We start from the raw sequence: 21,994 nt of genomic DNA on the forward strand, positions 1-21,994 counted from the left end.
TCTCAGTGGGATTTCAAGTGATGCATCAGGTTAAGATATTCTTACTTTTTTCTTTACACATTTGTACATATTTACACTATGACAAGTTTATTTAGGACTTTGAAAGTACAGATTTTGGGCAGACAGCTGTTTCTTTTCTGACCTATTCCAAGCTGGAAATTTATTTGATATCAGTATGGATTCAGGGTAGAGAATTTGAAGAAGTCCCATTATGTTATGTAAAAATAAAATCTTATACATATACTCTTCTAATCAGAGCAAAATTCTGAAGAATTAGAAAAACTGTAATTGCTTGAGATAATGGGAAATTATTTCACTTTTAGAGGTTGGGAAGACTATTCAGCACCAACATCTTTCAGCTTGAAACTGTTCTCAGTTTGAAATTGCAATTTATGTACATGGTCAGTGTGCCTGATGTAAAACATCCTTGTTGGTGAGAGTGCCCTTGTGCTGGCAAAAAGCTCACCGATGCTGGTAGGATCACATCTGGACAGAGCTGGTAGCAGAAGTTTATGCGTTTGTGTTTTCTGTAGTGGTCTAGACCTTTGGAGAAGAGCAGCTTTAAGCTGAATTGCATCTCACTTAAGGCAGAAAATACAGTTAAGATAAAACATGATGCACAGCTTGTAGAAGACAATTTTATTTTATCATGGAAACATTTAGCAGAGCTGAGATACTGTGCTGATGGGAGCTGTAGAAAAATCTGAGAGCTGACAGCGTAGAGTTTATTGCGTTAATTAGAAAGTGCTGCAGCGTTAGTGAGAAAATGTATTTTGGGTTCAGCATTTTCTGTGCATTTTTTATCATGCCTTAAAGTGCTTCTTGGGTACTTTGGATGCCTAATTGGAGATGCCGTAGGTAGAAACCTGCACTATATGAAAATCAAGCCCTTCTCCCAGAAACGCGTTTCAAAATACTGATGGTGTGTTAAATGGGATCACATGGATTAATCTTTAAAAATGAGTAGCTAACAGACAGGTCTGATGTTTATGCTTATTCTGTTTTGTCTTTGTGTAGTGAGGTGGTTTTAGTAATAGAAACATTCTTGCATAGAAACAAATACTACAGACCCTCTGCTTCGCTCTACTTGCTGCTATGGTATTTTATATCAGATAACTTTTTTTTTTTTAAATCACAATAGAAATGACCTTTTGTTTTTTCGTTATTTCATGTGGAATGGCCGGAGGGTATTCTCACACTGTAAAGGCAGTAAAGCTCACCGATGGATTTTCTAACAAAATCCTTGTGCACAGCTGCATAACATAAATCATTCCTTCCAATTTCGGAACGTTAAATGTTTGTGGTATGAAAGTTACCGCTGTTCTTGCCTGACTTTAACAAGGTTTGGGGTTTTTTGTTTGGCACAAACATTGTTGCTTTTCAGTTCTGTAATGGTGCTGCTCTTAGTCGTAACAGTTACACAGCTTGAGCGCGAGCGAGCGTAGGTTGGGCTGCCAAGATACTTGTGTTTTCGTAACAGTCAGCTCATATTTTACAAATACAGTGTGTGTTGTCCTTTACCTAAATTATTTATTTGTAAACCCAACGGGTGCATATATTGCCAAAAAAAAAGACTATAGCAAAAGAAAATTCAGCTAGGGGGGTAAGAGTTGTCTTCTGGGACTAAACCCATTATTTTTACTGACAAGTTTTGCCCTTTCCATGTGATGTTACAGTGCTAAGGGATCGCATTACAATGCTTCTGGAATGAATCGGCTTGCACTGCCTTAATTTCAAGTATGAAAGTGGGTATGAATAAGCACGGCCGCATCTGTTGCTGCTGAATTTCTTCCACTGCCGTAGCGCAGCATGGGCTGCTGCAGGTTTGTGTGCAGACCGGAGGTGCTCTGGCTGATCCCCAGGACATGGTAGCACAGCTGCAGGACCTTCCGAAGGTCAAAACCCATCGTGTTCTGGGGGAAGGCAGTTTGACCAAGTCCTGTCTTAATAATAAAGTCATAATGAATTGTATTTATAAAACCCGCTACCACTGAGGTAGTCCATAAGGACTGCGCCCTCTTCATGCGTAGTGCAAAAATTCAGGGTGAAAAAACAAGCAAAATGATATCCCAGACAGGGCAGGGAGCGTGCTGGGGGCTGGGGAGGGGCTGGGCACGTCTGTGCCAATTAAACTGCAAAATATCTCTCTTTCCACTAAGCTCTAATTTAGAGCTATTTCGACATGACTGTAGGTGGCAGAGATGGACTAAAGCAAGTATCTGAAGAAGGCAGATTGCTTATCCTAAGGAGAGGCAAAACAAAATCCTTTCCCAGCTTCAAGCTGGGTTTTGGAGGCCTTAAGGACTCTCAAGTGGAGATGCCACTCAGACCAAAATTCAAGCAACAGGTTCCCAGATCGCTTGATCTTTACACAACCTCATCATAAAACCTAGAAATTAGGGTTTTACTGGATGCAGCAAGTGGTTCCAGTGAGCAGGCAGTTGCAAACAGAAATGGATGCTGCAGTGAGAACAGGCTTCAGAGAGCAAGGCTGCCTGCCAGCCTGCCGGTATGGTTGTCTCATCATGTGGCCTTGTGGTGTAAGCAGTACTGAGTAGCTCCCACCAGCTCCGAGGCAGATAAGCACAGCATCTCGCAGAAAGTCTTGGTACCCTATAGCATCAGAACTGGCGCTGGTCAGAGTGGTGAAACAGTGGATCAGAGACAAAGTTTGCAACAGAGCCCTGAGCCAAAAATGTCAGATCAGTTGTCAGCAAGTCGTAATGGAGGCAAAACTTAGAATATACTGGGATTTTTTTTTTTTTTTTTAATTTGAGAATTAAAATTTAGGATTAGAAATATACTGGTACTTTTAATACATACTGACTTCTTCCAAGTAGAGCTTGTATTCAGTATGAAAAAAAACCCTTTGTTTTTCAGAATATTTCATAATATTTACATACTCTGATTTTATTGTAGTTGTTAATTGCTGTCCAGAAGAGAAAAAAGCTAATGGCAGAAATAAGACGAACAAAAGCTGATTTGTTGGCATATAAATTGAGATTAAAAAAAATCTTTCTACTGTAATTAAAAAGGGAACTTACAGATTATATACTAAAATAACATGCATCGCCCTCCCCCATGTTTTGTCTTCTGATCTGCATGTTTGCCATTTTGCAAATATTTCTATAGGTTTTATTCTATCTGGCTAAAGAAAATACTTTTCCATATTTTCAGTTTAAGTAAAGAGGAGGAACTTTTAACAAGTTGTTCTATGCTGTCATAGAAAAAATAATTTTAGAACCTAGGTACAATATTTATCTTAATAAATCTGCAAGTGCTTCTGCAGGGTTATTTCTGTGTTAAAATGTTTCTAACACAACATTAAGATTTGTCATTTTTCTTTCAGATACTGATGAATACAGACCACCTGTTTGGAAATCTTACTGTAAGTATCTCAACAGTTTTTTGGTTTTGTTTTGGTTTTTTTTTTTCAAGTCAGACCTGAAAAAGTTTCAATTGAGTGCTTTAAAAGACTCATTTTTCTTTTCATTAGAATGTGATTTTAAGAAGCATTAAAAGTGAAAGCGTTCATTACTATTTAGAGGTAGGTGCTGTTGTTTATCCTCATGGACAAGTGAATGCAGATTATTTGGAGGGGTAGATTCTCTGCACCTTACTAACATAAGCAGTCCCACTCCTATGTGGTACTGGCTTATATTGGTTAGGCTGCCTAGACTGGGGCTTGCATGAGCTCGATTCATCCCTTGAAGTTAATGTCACTTGCACCCTTTTAGGGCTCCGGTGCTTTAAATACCTTGCATCGCTAGAGCTGAGACTTGAGCTGGTTAGAAAAAACTCAAAATAAATAGTTTTCCCTGCAATTGACTGATATAGTGAAACAAGAGCATCTGTTTGGCCTGGTGTGACAAATCACAAGCAGGTTTTTTTAAAGCCCTGACTAGAAGGACCTGGTGTCCTACCAGCCTACCTGGGCTCCACAGCTCTTCGATGTACATGCCCTATCCCAGGGGAAGGTGGCCTTGCAGGCTGCTGCGGTCAGATGTGGGGGGCAGTAGTCCAGGTGTGTTGCCCTGAGATCAGAGCACTGCACCCTTGGGAGTTTCATAACTTGCTGGTTTTCATTCCTAATTAAAAAACAAACAAACAAAAACCAAACCAAACAAGAACCACCACCAAACGTACATGGGAATTTTTTGTGTTTCGAAATTTAAAGGGATAACCTGTTGTTTGGAAGCACTGATGAAGATTCAGGGAGATTGAAGAGAATGTGTGAGACAAATGGCGCTGTAGCGAAGTGCTGTATCTTCCACAGTATCTCACTTCTAAATTCTAGTTCCTTGTAGATAGAAGAGTTAAGGTGTGAGACATCTTGAGACTTGAGGAACCACAGCAACAAAGAACCCTCTTCTGTTAAAAGCAGATTTTGAAAGCAGAATGTTTGTGTGTTTAACACACTTAACAGTTTAGGGATGTCAAACCTATATTTGCATTTTCTTTTGTATATGTTCTCAAGGCTTGATGTCTTCAGGCTGGCTAAAGAGATTTGCTTAAGCAACATATCACATGATGAAAATGTGGCACTCTAAAGTTTGGGGAGATTTAGCATCTGGTGTAATGTAGTTGTTTCAAAAACATTTCCATCCTACAGTGGGAGATTCTTTACAGGACATGGCAAAACTGCACGTGCCTTAACAGTTTAGGAATGTCAGGGTCTCTTAAAATTCAGTATGTTCATTGAAGAAAATAGAAAGGCAGCAAGTCTAAAAAGAGGCTGAAGACTTTTAGTTTGTCCATGTTAAGTGTTTTCTTTAGATGGATGACTTTGCACGGTTTTTAATAATTGCCAACATATGCAATTGCTGAGATGGGTGGGACCTTGGTCTGTTTGTGAATCTGGTGGCAAAGCCTGTCTGTGCCTTTGCAATCATCACTTATTATGCCAGTAGCTTGTCGTATGCCAAGCCAGCCACGTAATATTGAAGAATTTGCACACAGAATGATTTGAACCAGCTTTTTTCTTGCAGTGGGGGGGCTAAAAGATAAAACTGAGACGCTGTACTCCTTGGTATTAAACATTGTTAGTCATGATCGCAAGGCTTGTTACTGACACCTGTGTATTTTCCTCCCAGTTGTAAGCATTAACAGTGAATCACAGCTCTGTACCTTCTGTGACCTTGGGGAACGCTGCCTCTTTGTTCGCTTTATTCCATGCCATAATCTATAACGGGGGGGTCCAACGTCTCTAATGCCAAATCTTCGTTGGCAGCTTGCCAGGAGCTGAAGGCTTGGGCGCGTGCCACTGTGTGTGCACCCACTACACCATCGCAGTTCGCCGTGGCGAACCCTTCCCATGGTTCAGAATTAAGCACGGAGTCATGGGGTCTGATTATATTTCTGTCTTATGATGGATCAAGAGGAATGTCTTGTTTGACTTCCTTGGCAATAATTACAGCAAGGAAACTGGTGTTGAGCAGTTTGAATTGCATACATCAATTAGAAGAGGAGGAATAGACGTCCTGTTTTGTAACTTAACTAGTCTACCTGCTGTGCTCCTGACTGGAAGAGGAGAAAGGTACTGCCTTTGGAGAAGAGGAATTTCCTTCCAGAAAATCTTTTCAGCCTGACTTGAAGTAAGGTGGGAAAAAGTTCTCAGATTTTAGCCACTTTCTGCAGAGCATGCTGATTGTGAGTCTTCACTGCTTTTCTGTGAAATTCAGATAAATCCGTATTTGCTTTCTGATTTTTTTTTTTTTTTTTTTTTGAACTTGGCTCTGCAGTTCTCAGAATTAGATATGGACATGGCCCAGTGCCATTGAATACAACTTTTACAATGGAAACGAGAGAATCTGTGTGCTGGCAAAATAAATGATCATGCTATGCTTGAAATTAAAACTGGTGTTTTATATACTAGTGTGCTGGTCTTCATCACTTGCAAAAATCATTTTTGTAATACCAGTACAGAATGGTGAGGATTGATTTTTAGTAACATCAGGAAAAAACATTAGGTTTTTTGTTTGGAACAAAGGGAGTGAATTTTTCCAGCTTATGTTATGATTGCCGTATCATCGGGCATCTTGCCATTTTCTCCATTCCCATGTAACTTAGCACATAAGTACAGCATTTGTCGGTGGAAAAGGCTTGTGATCAAATGAGAAATGTAATGAAGTTGAATCTTATTGGTTAAATCAATGTATGATCTTATTACCTGAAGAAGGTGACAGCATGTTATTAGACCTTGGTGTTAGTACTTATGATTGAAACATAATCCAATTTTAAAAGATTACAATTCCAATGTCCATTTTATCAGTTCTAGAGTACTATTCAACTACTAACTTAGTGTTGACAGCCTCATTTTGAAGGTGACTTGCCAAACCAAACTCTCTTTGGGATGGAAGTTGAAAGTCACTGCTTTGGTATTATATTAGAAAATCTGCACATTAGAACCATTACATTTACAACTGGCTCCTAAGATTTATTCTGACTTGAGGGGAAGGAAGGATGCTAGTAAGTGTATGTCATAATTTGGGCCTTGACTGTTTTACTCTGCTGCTCAACTCCTGATGTCTTGAGATCTGCAAACGCCAAAGCTGTTTTTCTCTTTGTTCAGAAAGGTCATCACCAAGCAGTGGCAAAAGTAGAGGGTTTGATTCTGCACAGTTCTGAACAGTTCTTGTAAAGCCTCAACACATTTCGGGTGACTGAGTGTGTGCCCAGTGTAGTAGGATAAGACTCCATCTGCTTACTGAAGAAAGTCTGAAAGCAGCCTGGTTTGACATATAATAAAATTTAATTTGCATTTATCATGATTCCTTTTCTGATCTACTTGATGGAAACTTCACTAGTCTCACCTAGTTACTCCCTAGTACTTGATCAATTAATTGTAAAGATAATCAATAATTCTGTTTTGGCTAACAACATTCTTTTTTCTGACCACTTGTAAGTAATCTTTGAGACCTTGATATATGTATCCTTGCATTAAATCTTGCAGAATGTTTTCTTTATTTAAACAGCAATATTTAATCTTAAAATGCCTAAATTATACAATGATCCTGTATTAATCAGAATTTAACTTCTGCCTTCTCCCAGTGTATCAGTTGCAACAGGAAGCTCCCCATCCTAGAAGGATAACCTGCACTCGTGAGGTGAGTATTAATAAAGGTGCAGTTTTATACAGTCCAGTAATTCCCAGTCTATACTTCATGGTATCCGAGTGGTTCCTTGGGACACTTGGTGCTGTGATTAGAGTAAGTAGCCTTGGAGGCATTGGTAGCTGGAAATCCATTTGATCTAAAAATCAAATTAAAAGGCGTTTTGAGTATGATGTGTATACGTGAGAATCATTTACCATTTTTTTGATTTTTAGATACATGGAAACAGGCCTTTTCTCCTCCTTTTTGGGTCAGAAATTCACAGAAGCAATTGCAGAGCTGTACAGGGGAACTATGCACCTGTCTGTACACACATCGCTGCGAGATGTGTGCAGTAAATCAACAGAGGGAAGACTGAAACCTCCCCTGGTGCTGTTACTTGAGTCGTAGTACTGTGCAGAGACACGGGTTTTAAGGATCCAAACTAACAACAGGAATTCCATTAATATACGGTGATACAGAAGCACCTGCTCGTGGGGTCAGTCGTTGAGGCAGACCCCACATTGCTAGTGTGCCCTGAGCTGCCCTCCAGCAGAGCAGCACCTGTGCCGAGCTGTGGTGCTGGAGGGTTTCACCGATACCAAACACCCGTGCCAGCAAGGCTTTATTCATAACTGCATCTCTCTTGCAGCTTCAGTTAGGAACCTGGGAAACATTAATTTCCATTTCAAAAATGCTGAAATGTTAGGCTTGACTTGTTGAGCAGTATTACAAAACAGCTCTTAGTGAATAACCACTGAAAGTTATTACATTGCTGCAATGGAAGTTAGGCATTTTTATCCTGTGCCAAGAGAAAGGAAATGAATCTTTGAAATATGTTAAGTCACTTCGATGCGGTATTAAATACAGAGGGATGTAGGACTGTCAGGAACATTAATAGCTTACAGTGTAGGTCACAAAGGATTACTTTACAGAACTAAACAGGCGTTTTGCTGTCGTCTGTTCAAATGCCCAGTTGTGATTCTGCGAAGTAGGCAGTCAATTTTTAAGATAAAATGTAGGGGTTTAACAGAAGTTAAACATTGCGTTTTGTGGAAGTGCTCGTCTTTTCTTTTGTTAATTCAATACATTTGTATTTTTGTAAAAGGTATAGCTATAGCTGATTGCGTTTCAGCAGGACAGAGCTATAGGAAAGAACAATACATGAATTTTACAAGAAGCATCGTAGCAAAAAGTTTTGTTTTAACCAGTGTTTCCACTGCTAATGAGGGTCCAAGCAGGGGTATTCTTGTTAAGATTGTTGTTGTTGCCACAGTTCAACTTGACCGGACACTAAATGCCACACAGCTGCTCGCTCACCCTCCCCCACTCCTGGGGAACGAGGAAGAGCATTAAAGGGGAAAAGGGGAGGAGACTGATGGGTTAGGATAAGAACAATTTAATAATAACACAAAATTAAAAGTAATTATGATAAAATAATATATGGAAAAATTTTATGGTAATCATATATACAAACAAGTGATGCACAGTATAATTGCTCACCACCTGGTGACCAAAGCCTGTCCCATCCTGGCAGGCGATTCCAAAACAGATGAATTGCGACACCGCAATCCCAGACGAATGCAAGTCCTGAAAAGAGAGAGAGAAAGAACTCTGAGAGTCCAAGAGAATTCCCTCAAAGAGAGATTCCAACTTCCTGGTCAACCCTCATGTATGTACTGGCCATGACATTACATGATATGGAATGCTCCATTGGCCAATTTGGCCCTCAGTCCTAAATCTAAGTTCAAATCATAAGGGAAATTGTGGGCCCGTTGTCCCAGCCATGCTCCCCCCAGCCTGTTGTGCTCCTGCACACTGGCAAAAACACGGGAAGCTGAAATGTCCTTGATGTCTCAGCACCAACTATAAATGTCGGTGTGCTATCAACATTCTTCTCATAACAAATCCCATACTAAATCCAGAACACTAGCTACTAAAAAGAAACACTGACTCTGTCCCAGCCAAAACCAGGACAGTTGTGGAGATATCTTATGTATATTAGGTAAGATGGGATGGAGATTTGAAGGAGACATCTATAGAAGATAGGATCTGAGCTGTGAAATAATGGGAGATTTTCTGGGTTTTTATTCCCATTGCAACATTATTAGGAAGGTTCTCTTTTATTTTTTGTGTTCTTTATGATAGAATTTTTCATTACATTAATACACAAGGTATCTGAAGTCTTGTAGGAACTTATTCTTGTAATACAGGTTTGTGATTGTACAGAGATTGTACAGAGTGCTCACCTGGATAAGGTGAAGTGGTTTACTCCCTGCCTCCAATGGACTGTGTTTATTGTCGTTAAGTGCTATTGAATAGTTACTTTCTAGGAGAGGAAGGAAAAAGTATTTCACTGGTGGAAGAAGTGCTAGTATGTATTTAGGTATATGTATATACACATACTGGAAAATGTATGAGGGATTTTTGGGAACCTTCTGACCCTGTTTGTTGAGGTGCTGATGTTATGCCTATACAATCACTGTAGTCTTTTATTTGCTGAGTCTTATCTCAGAGCCCTCCTATTGTTTACTTAGGTAATTACAGACTTTCTTATTGTATATGTTTATAAAGTTGTCTACCTCTTGTGGTGATGAGCGACAATTCTTCAGTTTCTTCAGTTAAGTTCTTTGAGAGCTGCAGTTTTGAATGTCTTAATTCTTACAGAACTAGAACCTTCGTTTTTCTGTATACTTTTTGTTTTCTTTAAAAAACAAAAAAAACCACCCCCCCCCTCCCCATAATAGAAATGTAAGGAGTGGGAAAGCACCAGCATAGTTAAGGAAATCTTACAGCAGATAACGTAGTGATTGTAATTGTTTTGCATGTCGACTGCACAATGCATACGTACCCTGTAGTCAGAGAGAAACTCCAGCATATTCAGTAAGATCTGTTGACGTTATATCCCATGCTAGTTTGACTGCAGAGAAGTGTTTTGGAGTCTTTTTGCCCTAGGTGGTAAGAATTCACAAGCAAATTTTGTACTCGGTTCTCCTTCATAGTATTTCTTAGGATACTGTTAGCCTATCCAGTCCAATCAGTAGAGATATAAATGTCTATATAGTATCTGAAAATTAAAAATGTCTCCTGCCTCTGGAGTGCTGGAAGTCCTTCAGCTATTGATCAGATCCAGATTGCCTTCTTTTTAGAATCAAGCAAGAGACCTACTCTTGCCAGCCAAATATAAAAGCATCTGTGAAAGCTTCTTCCAATACAAATCACACTGACCGCTATAGTTTTTCATCCTTGTTATTACTAAATTTTAATATTGTTAATTAGAAAATTTTATTAGCTATTAGAGAGGTGGCAAATTGAAAAGTTGAACTGTTTTAGGGAGGAAAATTTGCTGTGGGTGAGTGATGTCCTGCATGAACTAATCATCCAAGCACTTCGGAGGGTATCTGAGCATACTGCATCCCTACATAGAGGGGTCTTCCTGGTCTAATTCTGTAACAAGTAGTCTGTTAGAGTCAATGGGGGATTGGCAAAAGTAGAACAAGCAATCAAAACACTCTTACTAAGTCCTGTCATCACTGAAGAAAGAAATGCAACACATTAGTGTCTATTATATCATATTTTTATGAATTTATTCCAAAACTAGATTACAGCATATGACGAACTTTAAGTAAATGTAAAACTTTCCTTGTGCCAGACGGAACAAAAAAAAGGAGAGAGACATTCTGTGTTTTAAAATAGCTTCATCTCAGCCCTTGAACTGCAGAGTAAACCTGTGTCTGCACCATGAACATTGTTATAGAAACTGAGAAATAAAATCTACAGTTTTTAGAAACTAGTGAGAATTAAACTAAATAAAATAGAGCTATGAAAGAATTGGTTAGTTGTAGGTATTTAGCAGCAGAGCAGAACATGTTAAATACGCAGAATACATTTACAAAAAAAAAAGCTCTTTGAAGCTTATTTTTACCTAATAAAGGTAAAAATGAAAGAACACATTATCAATGTGCATTTTCCTACTTCTGCATTAATTCATTATAATGCAGGTAAGTGTTTTTCGTTATAAGTATTGAACAATTTATGCAGCTGAGCCAGATTTGAAGTGGAAATATATTCAGCGAGCGGTAACGTGTTGAACCTTTCTCTCTGGTCTCAGCCTCTCCTGCTAGCATTGAGCTTTGTGATCTGCTCTTTCTCAGCTGGATTTCTGTTAGCAGCTGTGCATGAGTCCGTGGGGAGCAGATTCTTTTCCTAAGTGATTAAATTATTCAGCTGTATAAACAAATTAATAAATATTAGGAAGAGAGTTTTGTTCCAGAGAACATCAAAGAGGTCAGTGGGAGGGAACAACATGTAATTTGGTAAGATAGTAGCAGATGAATTGCTCCTCTTGCCTTATTGTGTTCCACTTGTTGACATAAGCAAGAGTCACATTGGGGAAAAAGCACTTGTTAAAGAATAATTGGAAATCACACCATTAAAAAAAACAACCTTTCATTTAAGGTGCAAAGACACGTGTTGTACAAGTGCTGATGCCGAGAAGTGTGTTTGACAGAATGACCTACTTAACATGAAATGCTTCTCAAATGCAGAGAATTCGAGATTCTGCTCTGTTACACCAGTTTCATATCAGAGCAACACACAGATAGTGGAGTTACACTGAAGTTAAAAAAGGATTGCGGTCTTTTGAGATGTTTTTATTGTGAAGATGCAGCAGAGCCAAGGCTTTTAACTCTGTACAATGTTCATTTGTAAAGTTGATGATTCCATAACATTCTAAGGATGTTTGACTTCTACATGAGGCTTACATCCAAATTTGTCCATTAATATTGTATTACCTCCCTGGAATTTGTATTTGTTGTGCTTATAATCTTTTATATACACACGTGTGCACGTGCACATTTGGGCATATTTAGGGCATCCTCAACTGCTGTATGAAGGCACTCCGCAGTAAATTTTAAATAACTACATATGAAAAAAATCAAACAGGCAAATTATGGAGATAATTAAAATCACTGGCCTTTTCCATCCTATTGCAAGGCTTCATCCTAATGCAGTGCTAGTAGTTAACAAGCCTGTTAAACAGCATTTCTATGTAGTCTTGTGAAAATAGTCTCTGCAAGTAGTCGGGAGACATTGCGTGGACTAGGCATATATAATGCATATCCATGTAAGAGCTATTCTCAAAGATGGCTTTATCTGTGTGATATTCAACCAGAATGACTTCCCTTCTTTCATGGTAACTAAGCTCTTTTCCAAAGGAGTGGCTACTGCAAGGCACTTGCCAAGGCTGCTTCATTTTTCTGTTCATAAACTCGGTTTCGTTGGCTTCACACCTCAGTTTGAAAAAATCAGAAACAAATCAGTGGTGGATATCTCACTGACCTTTGTTTCTCGCAGGTATCATAGTGAGACCTGAATCTTTCCTGTGGCCTCTGCATCGGTGCTATGCAAATAAGCACTGAAAACAACTATCTCACAATTTTTTCTTTTTTTTTTCCCCTAAGTTAGAAGCCATTTTTAAAACTGTGCCAAGCATAGGTTAAGCAAACAGCAATAGGAATTTTTCCCATAAGTAAAAAGTCCTGAAAAGTCAAAAAACTTAGCATTCAGCTAACCTTTGCTGCATACAGGGAAAATGAAGTAACTAAGGCTGAATTTACTCATGCTCAGTGATACTTTGGTCCAAAGATATTGCCAAATCAGAAAGAAACTCTGCAGAGGATAATTACATTGTATTTTCAGCTAACAGCTTTAGTTAAAATGACCCTTTTCTTACTGCTGCTTTGATTTTATTTAAAAATCTATTTCCTTTCTTAGCTGGGTTTTTGTTCCAGTCCATATGGATGTTGTGTTTTTTTCTCCTTAACTTAAGGCTGACTGAGTGAAAGTTAGGTTAATGAAGCTTTGGAACTGAACTGGTTTGGCTTTCAGTGCTCACGTGCAAACTGGAGGACATGTGGGTGCCCGCAATTGTAATTTGTAGAAATGCAGTCTGGCAGGAACTTTGTGAAGTCCAGGCAGACACCAAAGACCAAGAAAGCTGCATGTCGCTTCTAGTTCTGGTGCAGCTAAGGATACCTAAAGCAAGAACAAATGCTATGCTGCCTTTTATTATAGAAAGCTGGACAACAGTGTTTACTGTCTGATGTGGTAAATTTGGCTTATGGGAAATCTGTGTATTTTAGTAAGTTCACACAGACTGCACTAAGTGTGTATGTAGCCCGGCTAATTCTGAGTGAATTAGAAGGCCCCTGCTGAGTTCTGATGGAGTTACCTTAGAGTCTAAATGTATGTATTCAATCAAGATGTCAAAACAACCCTGATAATATCATAAATTTAAAAAGTATGGGGGGAAAAAAAACACAACCAAAAACCAGGCAATAAAACTCACTGAATTGGGGTTCCAGTTGCACTGAGTCTTACACAGTGTTACACATCAATGTTTATACTGAAGTTTTTTGCAAGTTGGCAAAACTCATCAGTAGAGACTCAACATTAACAGAAGTGGTTGTTTTCCTCTACCTCATCATCCACCAAGATGAACTGCAAACCCAGCTACGATTGCCTGGAAGTCCAGTGGAGCTTTTCTCTGATGCTTCGTTCCAGTCATCTGCCAGTTCGTGTTTTCAGATGTCTGCGCACAGAGTGTAATATTATAATTTGTCTTAGGATTCACAAGTACTCTGAAAATGCCCTGTCACATTACTAATCCATTTCTTAAATGGAATGCTTTTGCGTATACAAATTTTCCATTTCTGTCATATAAATTCACTGTATTCACTGAAATAAAAATAAAATCTCAGAAGATAGACAACAAAATCTTTTTCATGACAGGATTCTGTTTTGAACCACTGCCCGAGACTAGTGTCTTGTCTTGAGGATTGTAGTCAGGAATTGTTGCAAGTTTCTGTAATAAAACCAATAAAACCTTTTCAGTTTTTCTCCATTCATGTTGCTATCTTCCTGTTGAAGAAATAGCCTACGTTTAACAAAAAATGTGTAAGACTTTTTTTCTTTTTTGAAAGGATTGAGTCTCTTCAGGCCCTTTGAAAACAGTTACCGCACCGGTCAACTCTTGTTTGCTGTTATGTTGGAAAAGGAAATCTCTTAGAACGTTATAAATCTTTCCAGTGATAAAATGATTTTTCAAAAGTGATGAACCATCACAATAGCTTTTTATTTGCTGGGAATGTGGAAAAGTTGTTATTAGACTGTACACCAGGATGTATTTTTTGTTGTTTTGCACAGCTGAAATCTTTATTTATATTCCACTGAGATAATGGGAAAGAAGTGCTAATTTTAATAGGCTTTTTTTCCGAAAAGATGGAAAAAAGAAACTGAAGTGGCAGTTTACTCCGAGTATTTTGTGTTTTATTATAGCTGGATCACTTTATACTTTTGTAGTTAGTTTGTATCAGTGTTGAATTTTAGTCCTCAAAGAGTTTCCTGTTTTAAATTTACCAAGGAGGGATAATCTGGAGGTTTAGATTATTGAGCTGATTCCTGGGAGGTCTGCAGTTCCTCACTTGTCTGTAAACTTCCTGGACAATTGCAGATGAGTTACTTCGTCTGAAACACTTAGCAGGCAAATTGTGTTCTGACACGCTTGCGTGGTGTGTGCATTTACAGCGTGCGGTCTCTAGAGCGCGGGCGGGCTGGTGTTACACAGCATAACGCGGCATACTTGTTGGTGAGGTCTTACAGGTGATGCTACAGACCGCACGGTTTAGTGAAGTCAAGAAGCGCAAGACTTGGGCAGTTGCTAATGATCTTTTAATCTACCACTTGCCTTCCCTCTGAGGGGATATGGTTGTGGCTTGATTTCTTACAACAGTGGCACCAACGGCCCAATGATGGAAGATAACTTGTAAGTTTAAGAGTTTATAGATGTTTCACTGTATTAGTGCACTTAACAATATAGTACACTTACACCCATGAAATGAGTCTTTTGTTTCCCCTTTTTGGCAGTTCATACAAGCAATACTTAGTGCCATCAGTTTGTATGAGCAAAGCCCTGATGGTGATATGATCCAAGCAGCTCATTTTTTCTCACTCCATTTTAAGCCCTTCAGAAGTTCAATGTTTCCCGAAGGTCTATCTTTGGTTTCCCTGTATTTCACCCACAAGGAAAATTCTGGGATAGTAGATGACTTTTGTCTGTACTTTCACATTATATCCCTTTCTATTTTTAATGCTATGTTACGGACAGTATGCTTACTGTGTGGGTTCACTTGTTCGGGAACATTACAATTTCTGTTGTTTCTTCTAGGTAGAGAACAGACCCAAATATTATGGAAGAGAGTAAGTAACGTGCATCTCTGAAAGTGGTTTATCCGGATGTGTTGGTTGATAACATTTACAGAAAAGGCTGCAAGCGTTTGCTCTGAGCCCTTTGTTTCTTCTGTGTGTTTTACAACAGTTCGTCTTACCATCAGATTATTATTGCAGTGCCATCACTTTTGTCTGCCTAAAATTACAGCTGCATTTTCTGATGGATATGGATATCATCGAGTGCTACCTTAAGTGAGAAAAATGTATGTTTATGTACTTTCGAAGGGGTATCTCTTTCTACCCCCACCTCCAGTTGGCTTTTGCAAAAGATGTTTCTGTGCAGGAAAAAAAAGTTTTGCATCACAAATGCAATATAAGTGTACAGTATATATATGAGTTCTATTTCAGACCGCTGAGGCAAAGGTGGTTAGGTTTAGTGTGGGGAAACAAAGCAGATCTTATTTGTGTTTATGTTGGTAAAAGATATGTAGTATTGCTAGGTTATTGCACCAGTAATCACTGAGATTACATGCAATCCCCAAGATTTTAGCAAATTGCCATAATATCCCTAAATGCTACAAAATGTTGGATTGCATGCCACTGGCACAAAACATGTGAAGCCAGCAGGAGAAAATGGATTTATTTCTACATATTAAATTGATAGATGCAGATTTAAAAAGCAATATACTTGTTTCATAGATGTTGTTTCACAGAAGCCTTTCTAAACCATTTAAAGTGACTTTAAATGCAGGCAGAAAGGGAGATTAATTTAGGCTGTAGATTCCTGCAAATCAGTCATCTTTATGTTTGTGGGGTTTTTTAAATTATCTTGGTTGGTGGTTTTTAAAAGAAGAAGAAAAGGTGGTTTAAAAGTAAAAAGGCGTGTTTCAAAAAGTCTTTGTTCTTTAGATTCCATGGGATGATCTCAAGGGAGGAAGCTGACCAATTATTAAGTGTTGCAGAGGGAAGCTATCTCATTCGTGAAAGCCAACGGCAGCCTGGAACCTACACTTTGGCATTAAGGTTGGTAATTAATATTTCATTTTTAAATTTATAAAATATTCAAAAGATGGTACTGTGTTGTTGACCTTAGCAGTTAAACTTCCTTGTGGTTGTTTTAATCATGGTCAGCATTTAATGAGCTGGTACTTTGTTACCCTAGTTACAGATTTGGTATCTTTAACCTTCCCTAATCCTTTCTGAAGTGCTAACGTTCCTTATTGTTTGCACCACCAGGATAATAGCAATTGTGTTTTTGCTGGTGATGCTTCTTCCTTTTGCTCTTCTCTCGCTATGTTACAGATGTGACCCCATGTAGATCTTGGGAGAGCTGGCAGTCAAGAAATAAAAGGCATCTTACGAGTTCATGTGACTAGTCTACTGTGTGGGTTACTTTCTAGCTAGCAAGGGGCTGCTGAAGAGCAATTAATTCTCTCTAGTCCTTCTGTGGGATGGCCAATAAATCAGGAGGTTTTTTTTGTCTGAACACCTGTTAGCTAACGATGTTTGCAGATCTGTTTCCTTGCTCTGCAAAATTCTGATAAGTGGATCAGGTGTAAATAAAAAAACGAAATAAAAACTTAAATAACAAAATAACTTAAATAGTTGTAAGTTTTAAATAGTTTAATGACTTCTAAGGTAATGGAGGTTATTTTGGCCTGGGCCGTACACCTGAGTACTCAGATGGAAGATGGTGATTATTACCAAAGTTTTAAATCTAAGCTGGACAGAAAAACAGTGAAGGAGAAGATGCAGTTACTGAAGTTTTTATATGAGTAAAATAAGGTTATGGTTAAAATAAGAATATCATGAAATAATAGGTTGTGATGAATTAGTTCTCTTTTTCGTGGGGAAAGCAAAAGCTATGTTTTACTGAGAGATTTGTTTCAGTAGTAATAAGATTCTAAATAGAAACATTATTGACGTTTACACTGGTGTGCTTTAACAGTGTAAATAAATTGGTGTTGCTTATTAGAGTGTAGTACTGCATTTCATCTACTTCTGCTCTTGCAATATTCACTTAAAGCTAAAAAGAAAACAATCATCTTAACACCTGGCTTGAAGACAAAGAACTCTTGCCCTTTGGTTCTGATGGTGCAGAGGCACAGGGCCTATAGGCTATGGATGATGAAGCTGCTGTGCATCTTGCAGGGTGTATTGATACAGCTTGTTTTACAAATGCTCCTCCAGTCCAGCAAGTCAAAAGATGAGTCTTCTAGGTTTGGTGATATCTCTTTCAAACTGGAAAACCTCTTTGAAAGCAATAAAACTTATTTTTATACCAGATAGAAAAGAGAACAGATAGCTGTTGGTGGTCAATTTGGGAAACAGTTTCAAATGATAGCAAAGCTGTTATCATTATTTTATTTTGAGGAAATTCAGCGTTTGGCAAAACACCTCAGAATCTAAAACTGCAGCATGTTGCAGCCATTTCATTATGTTGAAGCACTAGCTGGATGCCTTGGGTATCTCTTGTCTTGCTGTTGGCTTTTAAAGTATATGAGTGAGGGTCTTTGCTCTCATACCTTAGGTGAAAGTTCTCTGCGAACTGCAGCACTCCCACACGTGGGAGTTTTACCACTAGGATTTCTTTTTCTCTCTACTAGAAGTGTAGCAGCAGTGTGCATTTCCATTGACTGGAGGCAGAGTTTTGCTTATTTTCCATTTTTCTTCTCCCTGGAATTATATATGCAGAATATACCCATTACGCAATATTCCCACTGAGTATGTTGCTGACATTGTAACATCTCTTAAAGACTATGTAATTTCTGTGGTCTGTCTGTTCATCCTGACTGTGACAAGTTTGCTGTGATTGCTATGCTGAGTTTATGTGATTTTACCTGTAAATTATTAGCGTTTTTGAGACCATTATTTGTGTTTGTGTCACTACGCTGCCAGACAGTAAAGGTAGCTGTATCTGCAGCTTAGATAATACCAGTAGAAATTTCAGACTGTCATCTCCATGGCCAGAAACAGAGCTTGTCAGTAGGGTGGTACGTATGGGCAAAACCTTTCCAAGTTCAATGGAAGACTTTGACTTCAGGGTCTCCAATTTCACCCTTTCTTTTCTAGCTGAGTGAATCCATTTGATCTGTTCATACTAGGCTTAAATGCCACTCTGTCATTCAAGCAGTGATGTTAATTTTAAGATCACTTCTGTATGATTTTTGCCTTTCCTTCTTTACCTTTGTTTTACCTTTAGAAGGTATGGGAGGAAAGAAAACTTGGTCAGCTGTTAGTTTTATATGAAGAAAGAGACACAGAGCAGATTTCACATCGTTTTACAAAGTTAACCCAGCAATGCTGAAGAGGTGCTCTAATCCCGCAATAAATAATATCATGACAAAACATGAAGTGGAATATCCGTGTTTCCTGATTGTTTTTCAGACATGCTTTGTTAAACGAATGGCAAATGTTGAGTAAAGTGTAGCTGCATGAGGGTACCCATTGACTCTTGACATAAATACTTGGTTCCCTCTATATGTCTGTGTATCTAATTAATCTCTCTCACTGTGTATGTTTGTTGCCTGACTTGTCTGTCTTTAACAGTCTGTCAATTGTGATTAGGACAAATTGGAAACTTCCAGTGAAGTGTGATTGAAGCATAAAAATCCCAGTTCATCAAGACCTAGATGTCTTGTGGAAGCATTGGGTAGGATCAGCTGCTGTTGAGCCTGAGACAGGGTTGTTTTCTGGCTCGTAGTTACCAGTTCTTCTGCTGGGAGACAGGCAATTCAGTCATACAGACAGCTCATCACTCCCAGCTCTGGCAGATGCCTTCTTCCTGCATTTGTGTCAGCGTGCCTGGGAATCCTGAAAAACCCAGTGCATCCAGTCGTGGAGAACAATTTAGTGAAACAGGATCGTGACCCTTTCTGTGGCAAGGTATGATGTCTCTGTAATGAAATATTTCCAGTCTTTGTTTTTGTCATGGAAAAAAGAAAAAGCTTTTTGTGTTTTGTCCTGAGGACCCAAACCAGCCAACTCCTCAAATCATCATGGAACAATTTGAATACTGCGTTTGATTCACCAGCTATTGCAGCTGATGTCTAAAATGTCGATGGTGTGTTCATACCAGCCATTCATGAAGTTTTGAATTTAGTTCCAATTGTAGTTCTTGTTTGGTCTAGTGTTTTGGTTTGATGTAACTAAATTAAGTGAAGGCATCGCGTCCTTGGAATTCAAAAAGGAAGATATCCTAGTGTTGTTTGATTTATTTATTTTATATTACAGTTTATTTAATGAACTTCAACATCTGCTTTGTTGGCAAAGTTTCTAACATAGTTAAATAAGAAGTTAGGAAAAACACTAAAAAAAAAAGTTTGGCTACAGGCGAGGTGAGAGAGAAAGGTAGAACTCAGAATCCTTATTATGGCTGTCCGAACATTGTATTTGGGAATGCATCATCCTGTATGCTACAAGTCTGATAGAGATTAATGAACCCTCGCTCCACTTTGTAAAATGAGTATTTATCATCTTATGGAATTATTAAAGATCACCTCACAGAGGGATATATTATAGGGGAAAACCAACCACATTCTCTGTTGTCCTGTCTCTATCCTCATTGCTTATTCCCTTCTAGACTGTATTTATAGTGGGTATCTTCCAGAGATACTCAGATTGTCTTTACTCTGCACTGAAGATTTCCACTTGTTAAACAACTTAATCTTTCTAGAAGGTAAAGAATAAACCGTTAACCACAAATCATAACTCCTTTATAGGCAGACAGAATTCACAGTTATAAAAGCATGTTTTCGTGAAATCTGGAACAGATTGGACAATCACACTAAGCTACAGCCTTCAGCTACAGCCAAAATGCACAGAATGCAAATGCAGTTGGTGCATGAAGGTTCTTTTGTGGACCGTTCTAACGTGGCTCTTCTGCATCTTGATTCTTTTTAGTTTATTCTAAGGGATGCCTTAAGTCATCATCAAACAGGCAGGTCTGGGAAGAGATCTGGGTAGTTGTTTGCAAAGAGTTTCTCCCCAGTTATATATCTCTGTTATTGTATGAGCAAGTTCTCTGACTGAACGTACTGGGTCAGATCAAAGGACCTGTTTGTAGGCCAGTCCCGTATTCACTCTTCGGTAACTATTAATAGCAGACATTCAAAGAAAAGTGTAAGAACAAGATGAACACGTAGTAGTTCTCTGGTGTGCTCTCCCAACCTCTGAAAATTTGCTATTCATGGACTTTTGAGCAGAGTTATTACCTCTGCTGTTTTTTCAGGCTTTTGATGGTGAGATTTTTGATTTTTTTTCTAGTGGCTTTCAGAGCACATTTTTGAACCCTTGTAGACTTTGATGTCTGCAACTGTAGCATGAGTTCAATGCCTTAACTAAGTTTTATGGGAAGCAGCATCTCTTTTTTGAAGAGTCCATCTTGCAATTTTATTGGATACTGCCTAGTTTTTGTATTATGAGAAGCAGTGAACAATTTATCTCCATTTATCTTTTCCATGCCGCTCACATCTCCCTTATTGTTCTCTTTACAGGCTGATGAGTCCTAAGCTATACATTCAGGTTTTGTAGTGAAGCTGTTCTGTACCCTCATCGTCTCTGCCATGTTTCTCTGTGCCTTTCTTTTAATCTGTGGTGAGGTTTTGGAGATGAGGGGACCAGGACTGCACATCCTATTCAGGATGAAGTGGGTCATGGAATTTTCTTTGCTCTCTAAACCTTTCCAAATGAATTTTTGAGCACTGTGGAAATTAAGCTCTGATGCTTTTCTAGAACTAGCTTTAGTGAATCTGAAGATCTTGTTCCTGAGCTGCAATAACTACAGACCTAGCCTAGCACTGATTAGATGGCCAAATATAGGGCAGGACAAATAATAGCTTTTGTAGCCTTAACCAAGGCAGTCAAATATTCTTGGTGTAATACTGTGGAACAGTTAACTGAGCTCAAAGTTAAGATTTTGAATATTTCTTCTTCTTTAATAAGTTAGGAAAAGTGATTCTTACCTAAAAAAACCTTTTCAGTTATTAAGGTTGCCGGTGAGTTGCTGTAAAATCTGCTTTCTGCTTATATAAGAAGCTGCATTTGGATCATCTTCTGATGAGCTATTTTTGTCTAGTTTTGTCCATTATTGTGCAATTAATTTGCATCATGGCTTTTTTTTAAGATTGACTGCCTTTTAAATCTAAATTTGAAATAAAAGAGATTTTGTTTTCAGAAAACAAATTTCTCATATGTTCTTAGGGAAAAAGAAAATTATAATTTGAATGTTGGTTTAAGTGTGTGAATTATTTGGCTAAATATTCAGAGCTGTCCTTCAAATAAAATTGATGTTCAGAGTCTAAGAAAGCCTGTGAAATTGTATCAGTTCAGACACTGGATAAAGGAGAATGAAGCATAAACACAAATGGGAGCAGCAAATCAGCACCCTACTATATTTAATGCCTGTACTTAATCATGGATGTGGTTTCTCATAGCTTACTTAAAAAAAAAAAAAAAGCACAGCAAAATTCACAATTGTTTACTAATTAATTAGAGAATACCACTGAAATTTTTTGCAACCCTGAGGTTTAAAAAAAAATACTAACAAGATAAAATTGTTGTAGGTGTATGTGTGTGTCCATACACATCAGCAAGTCTCTGTGACAATAAAAATATATAAAATACATTGTAATGTTAATTAGATGTTCCAAATGGATGAAAAGAACGGAAAATTT

At 38.3% G+C, this 21,994-nt stretch overlaps 1 protein-coding gene across 1 annotated transcript in view; it reads left to right on the forward strand.

Moving 5' to 3' along the window:
- The window catches only part of CHN1 (chimerin 1), a 104,743-nt gene that overhangs the window by 21,538 nt on the left and 61,211 nt on the right, over positions 1-21,994 (forward strand). The window contains exons 2-5 of the mRNA XM_086615459.1: positions 3,350-3,388; positions 7,051-7,106; positions 15,319-15,350; positions 16,230-16,343. Of these exons, the coding sequence (XP_086471585.1) occupies positions 3,350-3,388; positions 7,051-7,106; positions 15,319-15,350; positions 16,230-16,343 (241 nt within the window). The remainder of the gene's footprint in view (positions 1-3,349; positions 3,389-7,050; positions 7,107-15,318; positions 15,351-16,229; positions 16,344-21,994) is intronic.

The sequence above is a fragment of the Tauraco erythrolophus genome, chromosome 8, assembly GCF_009769465.1.
Source record: "Tauraco erythrolophus isolate bTauEry1 chromosome 8, bTauEry1.pri, whole genome shotgun sequence".
NCBI classification, from domain to species: domain Eukaryota; kingdom Metazoa; phylum Chordata; class Aves; order Musophagiformes; family Musophagidae; genus Tauraco; species Tauraco erythrolophus.